This window comes from Aquarana catesbeiana, linkage group LG03, assembly GCF_042186555.1.
Source record: "Aquarana catesbeiana isolate 2022-GZ linkage group LG03, ASM4218655v1, whole genome shotgun sequence".
Taxonomy (NCBI): domain Eukaryota; kingdom Metazoa; phylum Chordata; class Amphibia; order Anura; family Ranidae; genus Aquarana; species Aquarana catesbeiana.
The window spans coordinates 535,734,306-535,756,696 of NC_133326.1; the positions used below are offsets into that span (position 1 = coordinate 535,734,306).

At 44.0% G+C, this 22,391-nt stretch overlaps 1 protein-coding gene across 6 annotated transcripts in view; it reads left to right on the top strand.

Moving 5' to 3' along the window:
- PIK3C2G (phosphatidylinositol-4-phosphate 3-kinase catalytic subunit type 2 gamma) overlaps window positions 1-22,391 on the top strand; it is a 190,933-nt gene that overhangs the window by 138,823 nt on the left and 29,719 nt on the right. For all 6 annotated transcript variants that reach the window (XR_012242952.1, XM_073621371.1, XM_073621372.1 and 3 more), the window contains 4 exons: window positions 608-723; window positions 15,538-15,707; window positions 21,259-21,415; window positions 21,836-21,945. Coding sequence is in view for 5 of the 6 variants with exons in the window: in XM_073621371.1 (XP_073477472.1) it covers window positions 608-723; window positions 15,538-15,707; window positions 21,259-21,415; window positions 21,836-21,945 (553 nt within the window). In the remaining variant the exon portion in view is untranslated. The remainder of the gene's footprint in view (window positions 1-607; window positions 724-15,537; window positions 15,708-21,258; window positions 21,416-21,835; window positions 21,946-22,391) is intronic.

The following is a 22,391-nucleotide window of genomic DNA, read 5'->3' on the forward strand; positions in this document are numbered from 1 at the left end:
CAAGGCAAAATCCAGGCGCACGCTTTCGGACAAAAGTCTGAGGTTTTGTCTGCGGAAAATGTGATCATGTGTACGAGGCTTTAGGTACAATCAGCCTGAGATGCTAACCATTTATGACCGGCTTTAGAAGCAGGTGATTGCTAGACTTCCAGGGGCAGCTCAGCTGTGACAATTGGAAACCTGTGATTTCCAGGCTTCCAAGAAGGAGCACAGCTGTGTTAAGTAGAAGCAGGTAATGATTTCTAGATTTCCAGGTAGGACCACAGTTGTTACAGTTGGAAAGAAAAGATGATTTCCAGACTGAGGTAGGAGCACAGCTTTGATAATTTAAAAGAGATAATGATTTGCAGAATTCCAGGTTGGAGCACAACTGTGACAGCTGAAAAAAAATTGTTTTTTGGACATTCCAGGTAGGAACACAGCTTATTTTAGTAAAGTATAAAAACAGAATTGTATGAATTCCACTGTGATTTTGTGAGGTTCTCTGGAAAAACATGACCTGTTAGTGTGATTGTGGAAAGGTCTGGAAAATACGTGACCTGTAATATTGATTGATACTTCCCAGTCCCTCAGTATTCTGTTATTGTTGTCCTCTGTGTTCTCTCAGGTCTGATTCAGATGGTTCCAGATTCCACAACCCTTGCTAAGATTCAAAACAACAGCGGTCTTTTTGGTCCCTTAAAGGATACATCAATGAAGAAATGGTTTGGAATTAATAAGACGGTACTTACCATCATCTCACCTCCAGAGTATTAATACTACTCATACTGGCAGACACATAGAACTATTTTTCAATTAACATACTAGAAATACAGTATAAATCATTTTTCCCCATCTGGGCTACACATTATGGTAGAGTTCTGCTCTAGTGCACTTCCCTATAGAATTTGGGACACCAATGGCTGATGAGCCTGCAGGGGGAACCTTGGGTGGCCAACACTGATTGTCCATTTATCTTACCTGGTACAATTCCATTCACTCTCTGCTCAGGTGGGGTTGTCTTCAATCCTTCTCTGTTTTAAAAACCAGAAAGAAAATGTCAGCACAGTGCAGGTCTGATTGTCCAGAAGAATATTTCAATGAAGTTTTCTATCCTTCCCAGTAATTTTCTGACATTCAATTTCCAACCATCTGTTTCAGTTTTCTACATTGTAAAGTGTTTTGGGGATTGAGGACTGAAAATGGAATGAAAACTAAATGATAGTACAGCAGGGAAGAAAACTGCAGAGGAATGACTCGTGACTTCCTTAGAGCTTAATTCTGCTTTCTTATAATGGAAAATAAATGTTGAGCACACCTTTAATCACATCTCCCTGCACCGTCCAGCGCCCCCACGTACTGTCCGCTCGGATAAACAGCAGAATGTCATTGTCTGGTCTTCACAAGCTGCCGTTTCATTATTCAGTGTTACATAGTGTGAGATGTGACTGAATAATTCTCAGCAATATATTCATTTCTCTGCCCAGATGAGGAATCCTCTGTGCCCTTTTCTTTCTCCGACTCTATTATAAAAATCCAATTCTCATTTATCAAGCCATTTGCTTTCCAATAGACTTTAATCAACCTTCAGCCTCCCTCCTACTCTGCTAATGTGATGGAAGGTGAGACACAGAGCCGGCGCTCTAATCATTGTAAAGAGACACTCGCTGACCGGTGCATATTGCCCACCTCTTAATAGAACAGGAGGAGTCAGAAAATTCCAGTGAAGGAGACCGGGCCTAATGCAGATTTATGACTGCAGTCAGAGTGCTTGCCACAGTGATCTACTGTATACACAATAATGTATATATATATTTAGGGACCCTGCCATAAGCTAGAGTGCCTAAATTTAATGTTGGCAGCTAGGCTGTAGCCAGCCTGAGCTTTGTTTATATGTAGGTTTGTTGGGATTATCCTAGGCCCAAGGACATTGTTTGTTTTTGTCTGCTAATGGAGATGGTTGTCCAGTAGTTATAGTGAGAAGATACCATTTACTGGGTTATGAATATTTGTAGTCCTGGACAAACACTGAGGAATTAATGTCACTGATGTGGGCTGGGGAAGAGGATAAATAATTGGAGAGACCTTCTAGAAAGGATTGTGAAGGGTTCAATCTCCCGGAGCTTCTGCTTGGGGAATAAGCCAAAGTGGGAAAGGTCTTTGACTGGGGCCTAAGTGAGCTTAAAGTGGTTGTAAAGCTCAGACATGAAATATGAATAAAGCATATCCCTCTATAGTGTGTACTTGTCTTAATTCAGAGTGATTGTAAACAATCACCTTGTAAAACAACCCATTCATTTTAAAATAGAAATGAAAGGCAAAACATTTGTGTAAAGATAAAAAATACCCTTTTCCCCCTTTTTTTTATAAGTGATCACATTCCCTCTGCTCTTAGTTGCATAAGAGCTGGGGGGAGGAGAAGCAGCAGTACACCAAGCTTTCCAGTGAAAGGCTGTGCCGGGGGGGTGGTCATGTCAGGACAAGTCTGATCATTGGAGGAGAGTTCCCAGCATAGATAGAGAACTGACCACAGTGTGTTCTCATGCTTAGTGTGGTCAGTTTTTGATAGAAAAGCAGAAGGACTGGCAGGAACACCAGGGATTTCACACAAAGGAAGCAATACAAAAAGAACATACAAGTACATGGTACAGCAGGCACATATCAGGAATATGAAATGTTGTATGCTGTCCTGTTCCTTTGCTATCTGCATAAGTCACTTCTGACAAGTTCTCCTGACACCAAGAGAAAAAATGATGACAGGGGTGGGATCTCAAGCAGATTGACAGCCTCAGCTCTGTACCTGTGTGAAGGGGGGCGTGTCACTTCTCTCCAATCAGCTCTCAGAGCTCTCCTCACTGATGTAACTTCAGCCCCCCCGCTTTTCAAAGCTGAGAGATGCTGTGTAAATTTTGGACTTTGAATGGATGTAGATAAACAGCTACAACTTATGTACAAGGATTTGTTTATTCTATCTGTATCACCTGAGGATAGTTCCTTCACTATGCGAGAGTTTACAACCACTTTAAGCTGGCCTGTGTTGGGGCTGAAGGATCAGGAAGATGTCGTTAGAGGAGTCTGTCATGTGTGCTATGTAGAAGAATGTCCTTGGGATATTGGGAGAAGCTGCTTCGGATGGACAGTGCATGGAGTCCTTATTACTTAGCAGTTTAAGGTATCATTGATTGTTTGCATGGGCCTAAAGGTTAGCTCCTATTGGGAGGCTGCTACTGCGGAATCCAAGGATGCCAATAGTGCTACCCAAAGGATCTATTCATTGGGAGGATGCTTTGAAAAACTAGTGCTACCAATTAGTCGATCTCAAAGAATCCATTTACGGGAGGCTGCCACTGAAATATTAGAGCCACTATCAACTTCAAAGGTAGTGGATTTGCTGTGACTTGAAGGCCTGATTTACATTTTTACTGTTTCTAAATATCCTGTACTCCTAACTGTCTGTTCATAGACAATGGGCCAATGGGGCGTGGCGTAACGCAGCATGTGAGCAGACGTCTTTCTTAGCAGCTCTGTGATCCCTCTGCACAATCCTGTGTAATCCTCTTCACCTGCCACACAAACTCGACTGAAATCTCTCCTGTATGCTTGGGGTAGACTCTGCAACATTCCTGGGGGATTCTGGTGGATGGGAAAACGAAAGAAACAGCCCCCGGCTAAGATGAGTATTACCACATGCTCCGGTCAAGATGGCTGCCGCTCCACCATCCAACACTCGTCCCTGGCATCCACGCCGGATCTTTTTGATGAGGAGCCTGATCCCTTACTACCACCTTCTCCCGGGATCTCGGCACCCCCGGCGCTATCGGTCATCCCTCCCCACAGCGATGATGGCCTAGAGGACGGTCCGGAACCGGAACCTACCCTGCTGGATGTTCTTAAACTAATTAAGGTAAGCCATTCAGATATTATGGGGAAAGTGGAGGAACTTAAACTGGACATAACAATTATGGACATGCATAAAATGAGGGACTGGGTCTCTGAGACTGAGCGCCGTATTAGCGACTTGGAAGATGCTCTCGGCCCGGTCCAAGCTACCCAAAAAACGCATAGCACGAAAATCCTTTCCCTGGAGGACAAGGCAGACGATTTGGAGAACCGTCTGCGCAGAAATAACCTGCGTCTGGTGGGCCTACCCGAGCTGGTTGAGGGTTCCGACCCGGTCTCTTTCCTGGAAAGCTGATTTACTCAGGAATTCAGTAAAGACTGCCTATCCCCCTGTTTTGTTCTGGAGCGTGCACATAGAGTGCCTGGCAGGCCACTTCCTGCAGGCATCCCCCCCCCCCCCGCACCATGGTAATCCGTCTTCTTAATTATCGTGACAGGGACTCTATTCTGCATGCTGCCCGCATAAAGGGGAGCCTAAAGATCAACAACGCATCTGTGTCTCTGTTTCCTGATTACTCTCCGGCGGTCCGCGCCTCAAGAGCCAAGTACCAACACGTTAAGCTGAAGTTGAGGGAGAAGACCATCCAGTACTCTATGCTGTTTCCTGCCATGTTGAGAGTTGTGCACCAAGGCCAGGTGCACTTTTTCCAAACCCCAGCAAATGCTCTTTCTTGGTTTGAGTCTCTGCATCAGCCGGGTCGAATGTCTGACCGGACCCCGGACACCTGAGCTGACTATTCTCCTGGAAATAAGTTTATTTTTCCTCTTTTCTTTCTTCCCGGCCGGAGGGCCTTTATCTGTGGCAGGTGATTCAAGTTACCTGTTTTCACAAGAGGACATGATCTCAATATGGGATCTATGCTGCTACTTATATGCATATTTGGTTGACACCTGACTTTCTTTAAGTTTCAGTCGCTGATTTGCCTGTATTGGCCATGTTTCTAGTATTTACTAGCAGTTCGGGGTCTAAGCCTGCTCCTGGTTTTTGGGGTAAGGCAGGGGTTAAATACATGCTACTGCCAGTTCTCATTGTGTCTTTGATAAACATGGGTATGATGTGTGCATGGATGATTGTGGTGTGTAAGTGTGTGTTTGGTTTTTGTCTTGCCTTGTCCTCCCTCTGGAATTGCAGCCGTGACAACACCTTTGATTTGTTGACTTTCACTAATTTAATATGTCTTTGGTCAAGTGTGTCTCCTGGAATGTCCGGGGGTCTAAATTCAAAATTTAAAAGGGCTTCCATGTTTGAATTCCTCAAGACACATAAGCCTCATATACTGCAGGAGACACACCTTAAGCGGTCAAAAGTTCTTGCCTTAAAGAAACACTGGGTTATGCATGGATATAATTCCATATTTTCTAATTATGCCAGGGGGGTGTCCATCCTCATAAGGAAGGGCCCCCCCTTCTCATGTGACAGAGTGATTTTAGACCCTAACGGGCGGTACATTTTTCTTCAATGCAAAATACACGCCACCCCATTACTTTTGGTGGTTGTGTATGCTCCCCCCCCCCCCCGTCACGGCTGCACTCTTTACTGATCTATGTATGAGGTTATCTGATTTGCCCACATTAGCCACCCTTATTGTGGGAGATTTTAACTCTGTAATAGACCCTATCTTGGATAGACTGAATCCCATCCAGTACGCATCTAGGCTGTTTTGTCAGTGGTGTACCTCCTTTGGATACATTGACCTATGGCGACGACAAAACCCTTTGGCCAGGGAATACTCTTGTCAGTCCCGGTCTTACCGTACTCTTTCCAGGCTGGACTACACCCTCGGGACTTCTGACCTGACCTCATATATCCAGACAGTGTATTACATATCTCAGACGATTTCCGACCACTCCGCAGTGTGTTGAATTACTGCTTGGCCACAGACCCTCCTTTCGGTTGTGGAGGCTCAGTCCCCTTTGGATATCCACTACCAAATTTGAGGAGCCGGTCCGGCGTGACATGTCCCTATATTGGGGGGACAATGCTGGATCTGCTTCTTTTGGCCCCACATGGGATGCCTTCAAGGCGACTGTAAGGAGCTCATACATCTCTAACATTGCTAAACATAGGAAGTCCTCCAGAGCTGTTCTTCTGGCGTCCTCTCTGGAGCCCGCTAGGGCCCAATACTCTGCGCTCCCCACCCCGGACTCTCATGGAGTACTGGTGGGGGCGCACAGGGCCCTGGATCTCCATAGGGTGGACGCAACGCGGACTCAGCAGTTATACTTGTCTGCCAGGCTACATGAGTATAGTGGGAAAAATAGTAAAATGTTAGCTTTTCTCTCTCGCACTGAATATATAGATAGGACTATACCACAGATTCAATTGCCGGATGACACTGTTACCTCGGATCCATTGATCATAAATCAGATGTTTAAATCCTTCTACCAAAACTTATACGCAGCCCCCCCTTCCCCAGACGAAGTGGAAACACTGGGGTTCTTTGACTCCCTTCAGTTTCCTGTATTGGAGGACTCCCACGTCTCCATCCTAGACACTCCTCTGACAATTGATGAGATTACTGACGCTATTTGCTCTCTACCCCCCAATAAAACTCCTGGGTTGGACGGTTTGCCAGCAGAATGGTACAAAACATATGCTGATGAATTGGCACAGAAATTACTGCCCCTTTTCAATCGGGCAACGGAGGAGGACGAACTTCCTCCCTCCATGACAGAAGCTCTTGTTGTAGTGCTACCCAAGCCTGACAAAGACAAACTATTGTGTGGGTCATACCATCCAATCTCGTTACTAAATAGTGATGTTAAAATACTAGCGAAGGTTTTAGCTCTAAGATTACAAAAGGTTATTCTCCATCTTGTCCACAGGGACAAGATAGGGTTCATGCCTGGGAAGAGTACATATGACAACATTCGTCGCCTTTATTTACATATTCATAGGGCTGCCACTGACAAGAGGAGTGGACTGGTGTTATCACTAGATGTGATGAAAGCATTTGATACTGTAAGCTGGTCATTTCTTTGGGAAACTATGCATCGTATGGGTTTTAGTGTCCAGTTTATTGCGTGGGTCAGGTTGCTTTATACCAACCCCAAGGCAAGAATAAGTACCAATAAAGATGTGACGGACATGTTTAATTTGCAGAGGGGTACCAGGCAGGGCTGCCCGCTTTCGCCACTTCTGTTCGCACTAGCCATTGAGCCACTTGCTCTGGCAGTGCGGCAGACGGTGACAGTGAGAGGCATCTGCTATGGCAAAGTGTTGGAGAGGATCTCTCTATATGCGGATGATGCTTTGAACTATTTGGATGGCTCAGAGCAGTCATTTATCTCTTTGATGGAGGTTGTGGAGGAGTTTCGGAGGGCCTCGGGACTGAGAGTTGGCTGGGAAAAGTCTGTTGCATTCCCTATAGGCCCCGAAAGGGATTATGCTTACCTAGCCCGATCTAAGTTGACCATATGTCATACATTCAAATACCTAGGAATAAATATTAACAATAACCTATCAAATTTCCAGACCCTCAATAGTACCCCGATTATATCACATATGGAGGCCAGGTTACGCTGCAATCTGCAATCCGTAGAAAGCCCTTGTTGGACCACCATTCAAAAGCGGGAGGGGTGAGGCCCAGGGTGAACTCTCTGTTTCTCAAGAGGAGTGCTAGCGGGTTGTGGGGCGATTTAAATTTGAGTCCTCGTGAGTCTGTCCCAAATGTCTAGCGAGAAGGAAAGAGAGGGGCATAAAATAGGTGGCCTCTCTTTTGTTGGTAGCCACATGATATGCGAGATTGGATTGGGATGACAGGAATACGATTCCATCGCCATCCATAGTGCCTGAGGTTGTTGGGAGTGGAATTTAGTAAGGTGGGCCAAGTGGGCCGCATAAAAATATTTCTGTAGATCCGGTAGTCCTAGCCCTCCCTTCTGTTTTGGTGTGAATAGAGTGCGTTTGTTCACCCTGGATCTCCCCATACAAACTTGAGAATCTTTTTCTGAAATGATATCAGGTCAGATCTGACTAATGCCACTGGCAAGGTGCGAAACAAGTCTAATATTCTTTGAAGAATATTCATTTTTATCGAGTGAAGTCTCCCAAACCACGATGGGGGATGGATTTGCCACCTAGCTAGGTCTCCTGACAGGCGTCTATATAGAGCCGGGTAATTGTGTGCATATAGGGTGTGCAGGGACGGGGTCAGTCATATTCCTAGATAAGGTAGGGCTGTAGAGCTCAGCAATGAGATATTTAGTGCCTTCGATTTGTCGTGGTTAATTTTAAGGCCCGATGTTTCTGAAAATGGTTTTAGGATTGCATATAGGTTGGGGAGGGAGGTGATAAGCGAGGACAATGCCAGCAAGAGGTCATCCGCAAATAGTAAGCACTTGTGTTCTCTATCTCCACACTCTATACCCCTAACATCTGGACAGGAACGAATCCTTATCGCCAGTGGTTCCATTGCTAGAACGAATAGCAGCGGGGACAAGGGGCATCCCTGCCTAGTCCCTCTCCTAATGTCCAGGGAGCAGGAGGAGTACCCCCTAAGCATCAAAGATGCAGTTGGTGTATGCTATAATGTTCGAAGGAGCGCTAAAAAACGTCCACCAAACCCAAAGCAGGATAAAACGTCCAGTAAGTAGTCCCATGATAGGGTATCAAACGCCTTCTGAATGTCTAATGAAAGCAACATGCCCTGTCTAGGTCCCTTGTGGTCCCAGTCTGACTGAATAGCTGAGATAAGATTTATGATTCTGCAGGTGGTGGTTAGGGACAAAGCCCGCCTGGTCCGGATGAATGTATTGTGAAAGAATAGAGTTTAATCTATATGCGAATATTTTTGTCATTATTTTTAGATCCACATTAATCAGGGAAATTGGGCGGTAATTGGCGCAATCTCCATGATCTTTCCCCGGTTTTGGTACGACGTGTATGTAAGCTGAGTTTTCGTATCTAGGGATGATGTTTCCCCGTCTCAGGTCATTAAAGTAGGAGCACAGGTGGGGTACTAGGATGTCCTGAAATTTTCTATAATAGTGACCCGAGAAGCCATCCGGGCCCAGGGCCTTAGAGGGATGTATAGTTTTAATGGCCACTCTTATCTCTGATTCCGTGAATTCATTATCCATAAGTTCTGCATGGGCTTGTGAGAGCTGGGGTAGTTGGATATCTTGAAAGAAAGATTTGGCTTTTGTATGAGAGAATTTTTGGGCGTGTGTGTTCGGGGTACCAGTTTTCTAGCCAGCATTGTGGTTGGTTTGTCTCCGATTGTATAATACCTATGTTTCGACCATCGAATACTTTTTTCCGCTGGGGTGGTTAGGCTTACATTAAGTGCCAATCTAGCCATTTATCAACTTTAAACTTAATTTGTCACATAGTTACCCAACTAACTAATGGCTACAGTGTGGTCGTCCAGTTCTGAAAGGGTGTCCATGGACGTCCCCCCAGAAAAACACCCCCCCTCCCCTGTGCACCGCTGCGGTGCAAATCCAGTGCGCTCTGTGACCAGGGTAAAGGGCCAATCACAGCAGCCCTTTATCATGTGATCAGCTGTGTCCAATTACAGCTGATCACAATTAAACACATTTGCCAGTTATCATCATTCACTGTCAATCAGTGTTGCCTATCAGTGCCGCCTTATTAGTGCCGCATATCAGTGCTGCCTCTTTAGTGGCTACCTATAAATGCCCATTAGTGCAGCCTCATCAGTGCACATCAGTGAAGGAGAAAAATTACTTATTTGCAAAATTTTGCAAAACAGAAACTAAAAACATTTTTTTTTCACTCTTTAATAATAAAAAATAAAAAGCCCCGTGGTGATTAAATACCGCTAAAAGAAAACTGTCTAAAAAAAAAACTATAAAAATGTTGTTTGGGTTCAATGTTGCATGACTGCGCAAGTGTCATTTAAATTGTGACAGCACTGAAAGCTGAAAATTGGCCTGGGCAGGAAGGGGGTAATAGTGCCCAGTAGGCAAGTGGTTAAAAAGTGCACTGAGGTCTGCTTGGTGGTATGATTATTTCAGGTTTTAGGTGCTAAAAGCGGTACAATTATTTTGCATGGAAATTTGGCGTTTTATATTGTAGGCCTGTAATTCTTAGGAATAACTCACTTAAATCTGTCCAAACCAGAGTCTAGTAGACATCCCGGGTATGATAAAGTTTGAAAAACAAAATAATAAATTATAATATAATAAATAACTATAAGTAATTATGCCAAATAATAATATAATAATAAAAATTATTCAATAATGTAATCAAATCAAAAACACTGAAATTTGCTCAGTTGCAGAATTGTCACTGTCATTACTTTTCAGTGTTTGATGACGGATCTCCCCACAAATCATTATCGCTCAATTCTGCGAGTGATTCTAATTTATTATTGCTGTTTTCTAGCTGGTCTAAAACCACTTTTGATGTAAAGGGACGGTTTTGGTTGCTATGGACAATCTCCAGTTTCCAGGCAGAAAGAACAGTTTTTATAATATAAAACTGCATGCAGGGCACTGGACAAACCACTAGGGACAAAGGGGATGTGTAATTATTTGATACAGTACTGTAATCTGTAAGATTACAGTATACTGTATCTATACTGTGTGTTTTACTTTTTCAATTTGGTGCCGAACTCCGTCCCCGTGCGTCGCAATGCTCGCAGGGAACGGAGCATGGCACTGTGAATCGAGCGAGACACAGCGGCTCACAGATCACAGCGGGGAGACATCTCAGGGTCCAGGGGACCACGTAACCTCTACAAGGATCCTGCGATGCGATCCCGAGTCTGGCTCGGGGTTACCGCTTTTGGTATTGAAAATCCACCCCGAGCCGGACTCGGGAATACCGCTAGGGGGGTTAAGGACCCTGCATAGCTTGGTGTCATCTGCAAATCCTGAAATGGTACTTTTAATCCCAAAATCTGTATCATTTATAAATACTGTATATTAAAAAGTAATGCCGCGTACACACGGTCGGACTTTTCATCTACAAAAGTCCAACGGACGCTGACGGACTAAAGCTGGCTGGTAATCCGATCGTGTGTGGGCTTCTCCGGACTTTCAGCAGACTTTTTCAGCCTCAAATCCGACGGACTTTAGATTTGAAACATGCTTCAAATCTTTACGTCGTAACTACGACGGACCCCGAAATCCGCTCGTCTGTGTGCTAGTCCGACGGACAAAAACCCATGCTAGGGCAGCTATTGGCTACTGGCTATGAACTTCCTTATTTTAGTCCGGTGTACGTCATCACGTACGAATCCGTCGGACTTTTGTGTGGTCGTGTGTAGGCAAGTCCGTTCGTTAGAAAGTCTGCTGCAAGTCCGCCGAAAGTCCGCCGGAAGTCCGCCGGAAGTCTGTCGGACAGGCTGTCGGACTTTTGTAGACGAAAAGTCCGACCGTGTGTACGCGGCATAAGGGTCCCAACACTGAACCTTGGGGTACATCTCAAATAACCTTAGATCACTGAGAGTCTGAATCATTGATCACTACTCTCTGAATACAGTCTTTTAGCCAGTTTTCTATCCAATTGAATTTTCTAAGCCTGTAGAATTTATCTTAAACATTAGCTGTTCGTGGGGAATTGTCAAGCATTTTTGCAAAATCCAAGTATCCTAACTGCATAGCCACTCCTTTTGTCTAAGTTTTTGCTTGGTGTTGTTCAGTCGTTTAGTTGTGTCTGACTTTTCGTGACCTCATAATCCATTGCGTGCCAGGCTTTTCTGTCCTCCACTGCCTCCCGGAGCTTTCTTTTTTTCATGTTCATTGTTTTGATGATGCTATCTATCCATCTTGTTTTCTGTCGTCCTCTTCTCCTTTCTCCTTCCATGTTTTCCAGCATCAGGGTCTTTTCAAATGAGTCCTCTCTTTGCATTAGGTGGCCAAAATATTCGAGTTTCAGTTTCAGGAATTGTCCTTCCAGTGAATATTCAGGGTTGATTTCCTTCAGGATTGACTGGTTTGATCTTCTTGCCATCCAATGAACTTTCAAGATTCTTTTCCAACACCATAGTTTAAAATCATCAATTCTTCTGAGTTCATCCTTCCTTATGGTCCAACTTTCACAACCATAGGTTACTACTAGGAATACCATAGCTTTGACTATACGGCACTTTGTCGGTAGGGTGATGTCTCTGCTTTTTATAATGTTGTCTAGGTTTGCCATTGCTTTCCTCCCAAGAACCAAGCGTCTCTTAATTTAATGGCTACAGTCACCGTCTGCCGTAATCTTGGAGCCTATGAAGATAAAATCTGTCACTGTTTCCATTTCTTCTCCTATTTGCCCAGGAGCGATGGGACCGGTTGCTATGATCTTAGTTTTCTTAATGTTCAATTTCAGGCCAGCTCTTGCGCTCTCCTCTTTCACCTTCATTAAGAGACTCTAGTTCTTCGCTTTCTTGCCATTTTGCTTACTTCCTCATAAAACAAAGTGTACATGCACATGACCGTATGAAAATACAACTAGTACGCAGGATCTTGCTGGTAGCAAGAGCCTGAGTAAAGATGGGCTCAGGCGTGTTTCCAACTCTACGTGCCTGCGCCTGCCAGGAAGCTCACACTGCGCAGCGCTAATCACAGGTAGTGAGACCTGTGCAGCCGCAGATCGGGAAATGTCTCACTGCCTGTGATTAGTGCTGCTCGGTGTTAGCTTCCTGGTGGGCGTGGGCATGTGAAGTTGTGAACACGCCTGAGCCCATGCTTAATCCTGAGTAAAAAATGCCCTGTAAACATATAACTTTTGAGCAATTTTTACATGCATATAAGTGTACAACATTAATGAAGCCTTTTGGTTGCTAGGACACAGGTGGCTATTGCTACCTTACATACTCCTTTGCTAGGATGCAGGCAGCTATTGCTGCCTAATGTCCTCAGTTGCTGTAACGCAAGTAGCTATTACCACCTAGCATCCTCCTTTGCTAGAATGCTGGAAACTTTGCCACTTAGCATCCTCAGTTTCTTCAGACACAGAAAGCAACATCCTCCAGTGCTTGGATGCAGATACAGTGGGGACGAAAAGTATTCAGACCCCCTTAAATTTTTCACTCTTTGTTATATTGTAGCCATTTGCTAAAATCATTTAAGTTCATTTTTTTCCTCAATAATGTACACACAGCACCCCATATTGCCAGAAAAACACAGAATTGTTGACATTTTTGCAGATTTAATAAAAACAAAAAAACTGAAATATCACATGTTCCTAAGTATTCAGACCCTTTGCTCAGTATTTAGTAGAAGCACCCTTTTGATCTAATACAGCCATGAGTCTTTTTGGGAAAGATGCAACAAGTTTTTCACACCTGGATTTGGGGATCCTCTGCCATTCCTCCTTGCAGATCCTCTCCAGTTCTGTCAGGTTGGATGGTAAACGTTGGTGGACAGCCATTTTTAGGTCTCTCCAGAGATGCTCAATTGGGTTTAAGTCAGGCTCTGGCTGGGCCATTCAAGAACAGTCAGGGAGTTGTTTTGAAGCCACTCCTTCGTTATTTTAGCTGTGTGCTTAGGGTCATTGTCTTGTTGGAAGGTAAACCTTCGGCCCAGTTTGAGGTCCTGACAACTCTGCAAAAGGTTTTTGTCCAGGATATCCCTGTACATGGCTGCATTCATCTTTTCCTCAATTGCAACCAGTCATCCTGTCCCTGCAGCTGAAAAACACCCCCACATCATGATGCTGCCACCACCATGCTTCACTCTTGGGACTGTATTGGACGGGTGATGAGCAGTGCCTGGTTTTCTCCACACATACCGCTTAGAATTAAGGTCAAAAAGTTCTATCTTGGTCTCATCAGACCAGAGAATCTTATTTCTCACCATCTTGGAGTCCTTCAGGTGTTTTTTTAGCAAACTCAATGCGGGCTTTCATGTGTCTTGCACTGAGGAGAGGCTTCCGTCGGGCCACTCTGCCATAAAGTCCCGACTGGTGGAGGGCTGCAGTGATGGTTGACTTTCTACAACTTTCTGCATCTCTGGAGCTCAGCCACAGTGATCTTTGGGTTCTTTTTTACCTCTCTCACCAAGGCTCTTCTCCCCAGATAGCTCAGTGTGGCCGGATGGCCAGCTCTAGGAAGGGTTCTGGTCATCCCAAGCATATTCCATTTAAGGATTATGGAGGCCACTGTGCTCTTAGGAACCTTAAGTGCCGCAGAAATTTTTTTGTAACCTTGGCCAGATCTGTGCTTTGCCACAATTCTGTCTCTGAGCTCTTCAGGCAGTTCCTTTGACCTCACGATTCTCATTTGCTCTGACATGCACTGTGAGCTGTAAGGTCTTATATAGACAGGTGTGTGGCTTTCCTAATCAAGTCCAATATAATCAAACACAGCTGGACTGAATGAAGGTGTAGAACCATCTCAAGGATGATCAGAAGAAATGGACAGCACCTGATATATGAGGTGTCGAAGCAAAGGGTCTGAATACTTAGGACCATGTGATATTTCAGTTTTTCTTTTTTAATAAATCTGCAAAAATGTCAACAATTCTGTGTATTTCCATCAATTTGGGGTGCTGTGTGTACATTAATGAGGAAAAAAATGAACTTAAATGATTTTAGCAAATGGCTGCAATATAACAAAGAGTGAAAAATTTAAGTGGGTCTGAATACTTTCCGTCCCCACTGTAGCTATTGCCCCTTAGCATCCCCCATTGCTTGGGTGCAAGTTGCTCTTATACTCCAATAGATTTATTTGTGCTGTACGGTGTACACGTGTAAATGTTAGCACAAACAATTAAAATATGATCCATACGCAGAACCTCAGATGCAGTTTTTTCAATTTTTTTTTTTTACATATCTGAATCCAGCACAAGTTTACTGTCTTTACGCAACTATGTGCATCCATAGTTCATAGGAAACAATACAGCTGGCTTCAAATATGTTAAAAAAATACTGATGGAAATGTCACATCTTTTGCCATGTGCATAAGCCCCTAAGCTGAAGGTTCAATTGGATTTTATTCTTTCCTCATAGCTGATCTCCTTCTTGCCACTTGTTAGTTTTGTGTCCTTTTTATGCATTTTCTTGTGAGCTGGTGTTCAAAACTGAACTGCATATTCTAGATGAGAGGTCTTACTAATGCTTTGTACTAGGGCGGATCATGTCTCTCTCTCCAGAGTCTATAATTCTTCTATAATACAAGAAAGTATCTTGCTCGCTCTAACTGCAAGTTCACACCAGAACGCGGTGTGGGAAAGGCGCATTCTGTGCACATTTCCCGCAGGTGAACATGCTACCCTTGCGATCTGCATATGAGTACCAATATAATGTTAATGGCACCCCTGACAGATCACAGACGCAGTGCGTTTGCGAGCACCAAATCACATGGTACTGCATTACCGCGGGGTTTGGTGCATAGCATTTTTAAAAAGCAGCTCTTGCGCTACTTTTTCCATGGTCCAGTGCACTTTGCAACCCATTCAATTGAATGGGCTGTCAAAACACACCACGCGGTAATCACATGGGAACATGCACATTATCGTGCGATCCGACTGTGAATGAGCCCCAGAAGCTACTGATTGGTGCTAAGTGCAGAGTACTGAGTTTATGCTCTACCATAACACCCAGACCCTTCTCCATCATTTACTTTCCCAGATGTATGATATCTGTATACGATTATCCTATAAATGTGCATATTTCATAAAATCTATACACATTTCTAATATGACTCATCTACCAAGATCATGTGTGTAATGTGTAATTTATTGTGATGTTTTCCTCAGGCCGCAGATAATTTCCTGTATTCCTGTGCCGGCTGGTGTGTCGCCACCTTCATCCTGGGTATCTGTGACCGCCACAATGACAACATAATGCTGACAGGCACAGGTCACATGTTCCACATCGATTTTGGGAAGATTTTGGGCAATGCACAGATGTTTGGGAAGGTAAAAAGGTGGGTGGAGCTTCTGTACAATTTGTTGGGTAAGAGGAGTCCATGACTGGCGCAGACAATTATACAAATCTTACAATGACTCAAAATACTACTTATGAAGAGATGCTTACTGCTGGCAACTTTGTATAAGGGAGACTTTGTTAGCATGGCTGCCCTCTGGCCAAACAGATGTACAATATATACAACACGCTGATGGAAAATACAACGTGGGTCCCTTTAAATAGATAAAATGTGTTTTTGTGATTAGGAGCAGTGCTTTCAGACATTGTACTTAATAATGTCCAGAAAATTCTGCAGTTTTTTTCACCTTCCAGAAATTTCTCTGCTAGTTTTTGGATGACATGTTATTATCATCACATCATGGGAAGATTGTCAGTGGTGGGGTACTTCCCGTGGGACTGAGATGTGTTTTAATTTATTTTCCCATAAAAGGGGATAATGAGTTGCTTAGTGACACATTGTGTGGAGACGTCACACACACACATGCCAATCTGCCACAGATCTTCTGCACACCACCCGCTGAGGAAGGGAATATGTGGGGTCAGGAAGTGTAAACTTTCCCAGGACTGAAATCTAATTCATGAGAGGAGTCCTCTGTCAGTCTTTTCCTGTGTGTGCGGTTGTCCCACAACAATCATAAGACCCAGCATCCATCGCTGTTGGAGGACAGATATTCTCAGCTTGAGATCAGATTACACTTTGCTTTTATTACTCTTCACGAGGCAGTATGAAGGTATGTTAGACACCCCATGACCCCAAATCACTTCTAACCATGTTTAATTCAGAAGGCAGTCCTGTAGGTCACAGTTGCTTCAGTGTAACACCACACACCAACTAGCCTTTACATACAATGCTGTTCAAATCAGCAGTTGGGCAAGCCATAGATGATTTGATTTTCTTTCCTTCCACCACGGGTGGAAAGCAAGGAAATCGTCCAATTCACCCATCAATCCCTTCTGCAGCACTATTGTATTCTGCCGGCAGGGAGGCTTCCTGGCCAACAGAACACAATGATTACTAGTAGCGGCTTTAGCCGGCAGCAGTAATCACACATAAAAATATCGGACAGGCTGGTTGTACCCAAGTCAATTGATGAAGTGACTTGAGTACAACCAGCCTGCCCATAGATGGATTGAATCTCATCAAGTCATGGCTGAACCACCCAAGATTCGATGCATCTATGGTCAGCTTTACTCTCCTCCACAGGGAATAATGTAAAATGTTCAAGTTTTGCAGCTCACAGCTATAGCAAAAATTAAACCGCATGTTGCTAATTCTAGTTTATGGTGCTGTACCTCAAACATGTGCAATCCATGCGATTACGGTGGGATGGTGCAGCATTTACAGGGTTAAATCAGGTGGTGAGGAGGCAACATAACCCCTCTTTGCCTTCTGTCAAATGGCCTCTGAAGAGCATTGAATCGTGCTTCAGAGGACATTGCATGTGTGAACGAGCCCTAATTTTGGATGAAGCAGAGAAGACTATGTATCTGTAGGGGAGATTCCCGCTCTCTAATTGTCCTGGTGTCACCAGAATAGGAATAAAGAGGACATCTTTTAATGGGCACAACTGTTCTGGTGACAACTGTCTATGGGGTAGAGTTCTTCTCATTTCCTGTTTTGCATCTGGAACTGGAGATAAAGGGAAAATTCCCTGACAGGACACAGGAATTGAAAAAGAACACTGCCAGGTGTCTTATCTGTTTTGCATTTCATCCAAAACAAACAAAAAAAAGTTTAATTGTACAGTATCTGTAAATGTTGATTCTGACCATTTCATCATGAGGTTATTTCATCATATTATCCAGTCTCCACCTTCCCATTCTTTACGTTGCAGTACTTTTATCGTCTCTCTTCCCTGATAGATGGACATGTTTTTTCTGACCTCTCCATGTTGAAGTGGTAGAGATGTCCCCGGGGTCACCCGGGGTCCCGGCTTATTATGGTTGATGTCACTTTTCATCAGCCGGTGAGGAAAACGTCTATTAGATGTTTAATTGGTAGACGTCAGGTATGATTAGTGTCAGGCAGAGAGATGGAGATAATGACACGGGGGAGCCATTAGGCCTTGTTCCTAGCCGCTGCGCCATATGTAGGTCAGAAAACAAGCTGTGCCTTCATCTCAGCGGCCGAGATACGACTTTCATGATTCAAATGACTGGACACAGTGGTTTATAGTGGAGCTCAATCCTGGGATATGGGATAACAGGGAATGTCCCGACACACCACAAAACTTCTATTGTTGTACTCTGTGTGGTGATGGGGATTTTAATTATTAACATCATCCTCAAAGTTGTCAGCACTGACATGCTTTCAATAGAATTACATCCATAGCAGGAAATTCTTACATACACAGTTTTGAATATTGTGACTTTGATCATTCTAAGTTTGTTGGTTTAATATTGACACAGAAGGTTAATTAAACAAAATATTATAAATGAAACTCCTCAGGACAAAAATATGGGACCTACCATTGCTCTGGACCTGTTATCCTCATCTTCTTCCACTAGTCAGTAAGTCTCTGGCCCAGAGCAAGCATGCACATATCACTTATTCAGCTAATCATCTGTGTGCCTTCATTAAATGAGGATGAATTCTGGAAAAAATACACATTATTGGCCTGAGCTCCTGTTCTGCCCCCTCAGGGCAAATTATTTTTATACTCTCTTTCTTACTCTTTAGCCTCATTCTAAAGCTAACCATACATTATACAATTTTCTTATTCAATTTCCTTTAGATTTAACTTCAACTATGTAGTGCAAGCGCCTGTCTGATTGCATACTAATTGAAAGTGTTTAGGTTATATGGTTTTGGTAAATCTAAAGGAAAATTTACAAGAAAATTGTTTAATGTATGGCCAGCCTAAGTACCACTGATTGCTATTGTTGCTTATAAATGATGTAACATGAAGGTCCTGGCTAGTGTTGCCCAAACATGCCCATGTTCCATTCATTGTCAGTTTGGCCATACAGTACAAGAATTGGCAAAAATCCAAAACTTGACTCTGAACACCTTTTGAAGGTGTCACGCTTAGGTGGTTAGACACTATAGCTGCCTTCTGTGTTCTTCATCTTTAGCAACCCCCTTTCCCATAAGGCAAGCAGGCCTAACAGTACTTGGATGCCCCCAGGACTTATACACATAGCTATAGTGCCTGGTTACCATACCAGGGCATGTGCAAACCGAGCAAAGCAAAGAGTTACTTGCAGTTGGCGGACAGGCAAGGTTCAGAAATGTCAGGGTTAATGTCTGAAGTCAAAAGGCAGGCATATTTCAGAGAATAGTCCATATCCGATCCAAGGTCGTCAACAAGGGAATCCAATCTAGCAGAGCTTGCTCAGGTATTACACATGTTCTCACAAGCATGAGACTGCAGGCTTGCCTAGCTTAAAGTGATTGTAAAGCCTAAACATTTTTTTACCTTAATGCATTCCTTGCATTAAGGAAAAAAATGTCATTCTGTGCTGAGAGTGCGCTTCCAGCACAGTGACTGAGCTGTCACTGATAGCTGTTGCCCATTGCTTATGATCTGGAACTCCCAATCATATGATTACTAATCACTGTGACAGCCAATCACACTGCTCACAGGATCGGGAAGCCCACCTCCCTACGTTAAGACCCTCTTAAAGGGCTCCTTCACAGCAGTGGCAAGAGGGTAATAAACCTAATTTTAAAAGTTATTAATTATGTGTTTGTCTATGATTAAGGCTACTTTTACACTGAGGCATTTTACAGGCATTTTAGCTCTAAAAATAGCACCTGCAAAGCGTCTGTACAGCGCCTCTCCTGTCACTCCAGTTTGAAAGCCCGAGTGCTTTCACACTGGAGCCGTGCGCTTGGGGGACAGTAAAAAAAGTCCTGCAAGCAGCATCTTTGAAGCGCTTTAGGAGCGGTGTATACACTGCTCCTAAAGCGCTCCTGCTCATTGAGCTTATTGAAATCAATGGGCAGCACCGCCGAAGCTCCTGCAAAGTGATTTGGCAGCGGCGCTACACGGGCGGTATTAACCCCTTCATCAGCTGCTAGAGGGGGTTAAAAGCGCCCCGTTAGCGGCCGAAAAGCGCAGCCAAAACGATGGTAAAGCATCAGTGCTTTACCGCCGATGCCCGCACCGCCTCAGTGTGAAAAGTGCCCTATAAGATTTTTAACTTGGTGTTACCTTTTTTTTTTTTTTTTTTTTCTTTTTGTGGCAATGGGTAAGGGGTACTAATGTACCCCTGTATTCATTCCTTTGGGAGTATCTGGTTGCACCCTTATTGTAATAATAATACTGCACATTTTTTACTATTACCCCTACCTCCTTCTTGGGGTACACAGAGGAGAGGAAGAGGTTCATGTACCTCAACATTGGGATAAGGTTCTGTGCAAGATGCAAGGTACCTGTACCCCAATGTTGAAAGGCATGTGTTCTGGTTCAGGAGGAGGAAGGGGGTCCACACTCTTTGCCCTCACATTACTTGGCAGCACAGTGGTGTCTTGGTTAGCACTAGCAGCAAAAGGGTTGCTGGTTCAAATCCCAACAATGATGCTCCCTGTGCCTGTGTGGGTTTCCTCTGGATACTCCGGTTTCCTTACACACTCCAAAGACATGCTGGTAGGTTAATTAGTCCCTGTTTAAAGTGGCCCTAGTATGTATGAATGTGAGTTAGGGACCATAGATTGCAAGCTCCTTGAGGGCAGAGACTGATGTAAATGTACAATGTATATGTAAACCTCTGCATAAATTGACAGCGCTATATAAGTACCTGCAATAATAAAAAAAAATTACTGGCCACCCAGGCTGCATGCCTAGCTAAGGGTCAGGTTTAAAAATTAACGAGAACCCTCAACTCCCCCCCCCCCCCCTTCTTTTTTTTTTTTACTTTGTGAATTTAAATTTAGGTGTCATCTTGGTGACAACATATTGCTGGATTATAAACCAGACCTTAATTGGTTTATAATTTACCAATGTAAATAAACCCCCATGCAGCAGGCATAGATAAATGTGTATAATTACTGCTATGTACTGGTTAAATCTCCATGCTACGTGGATTTTCAGTGCACTCGATTCTCATACATATTTGGTTATAGAATCTGTGATGTTCTGGACAAATTTCATGTTTTTATGAAGAGCAGTCCTTGTCCTAGCTGGATGGAGAGAGCAGTCGTCACTAAAGGATCCTGGGGAGTGAGTACATAAATTCTATTTATGCAGGCAGCTATTGCTGGCCTTCAGCTAAAAAAATACTATTTTCCCTGCTGTGCCTGGTTTTAATACCTCAAGCTACTGACCTGCAACCGGCATGCTGGGGATGCTGTAGAGGTCAGTAGCTCTGATATAAGGATGGCCTCAGTTTTCAGTGAGCTGGTTGACTGTGTGCTGGACACCAGGTGGCATCCTGGGCTGTTTGATCTTCTTAGGTCACTGCACCTTGCAACATCTAATAACCCTAAACTGATATAAAAAAGTGTATATCGTGCAGACCCCAGCTTGGAATTCTGGTTACTTCCCTAGAGCTAAGTTGTGAGATTTATTCTGTGTGATGCAGTTTTTTTGGCTTATGCTTTGCAGAGATCGGGCACCGTTCATCTTCACCAGTGAGATGGAAAACTTCATCACAGAGGGAGGGAAGAGCTCGCAGCGCGCTCAGGAGTTTGTGGATCTCTGCTGCTGTGCATACAACATCATCCGAAGACACAGCGCCTTACTGATCACTACCCTGGAGCTGGTGAGCCATCTGCACAAACTGCAATGTATTCTGCAATACGAATTGTCAGTTAACACACCTCCTTTTCCGGCTTAGCCCACACTTGAAGGTATTCCTAGACTGATATGTAGCACCCCCTCCTTCGACTCTGACTTTATCTTGGGATAGAGTGAATGTGTACATCTGTGCGGTCAGACAGTCAGCCTCCAGTCAGCTCAGACATAGCTCGTTCTTCCCCTACTACTGCTAGATTTTGTAACTTGTGTTTACAGAGTTCAGTAGTCTACATTTAGATTATGAAGATAGCTGGTTGAGTTAGAGGACAGACACAACCCCACTGACTTCCTCCTGCTGCTACTGTAGTCTGTCTATAGAAAACCAAGCCCCCCCCCCAAGCAGAAAGTGCTGCTAATGACTTCCTGTCCTTCTGTGTACCCCTAGATGCTGCAGGCTGGTCTTGATGAATTATCTGGCATTCATGATCTGAAGTACGTCCATGACAACCTGCGGCCATATGACTCTGATCTACAAGCAACAGATTATTTTACAAGGTAAGGACATTGCAGATCTCCTTCATCCATACATACAAAATAAAGAGATCTCAATGGTGGCTAACAAGTTATGACCCAGGCATTTCTGTAAGTGTAAGAACACAAGATCCAGGTATGTGGTAATGGAACCCTGGTCCTAGTATATGGTGATGTGACCCAGGATCCAGGTATGTGTTTATGGGATCCAGGAATGTAGTGATGGGTCCTAATATCCATTAGGGGATCCAAGTATTTGGTGATGAGACTTGGGATCCATGTATGTGGAGACGGGGTTCAGGTATGTGGTTATGGGGCCTGGGATATATGTATGTGATGATGGGATCCAGGTATGTGATGATGAGACCCAAGATCCAGGTATGTGGGGATGAGACCTGGAATCCAGGTATGTGGTGAATGGATCCAGGTGATGGGTCCTGAAATCTAGGAGTGTGGTAATGGGGTTCAGA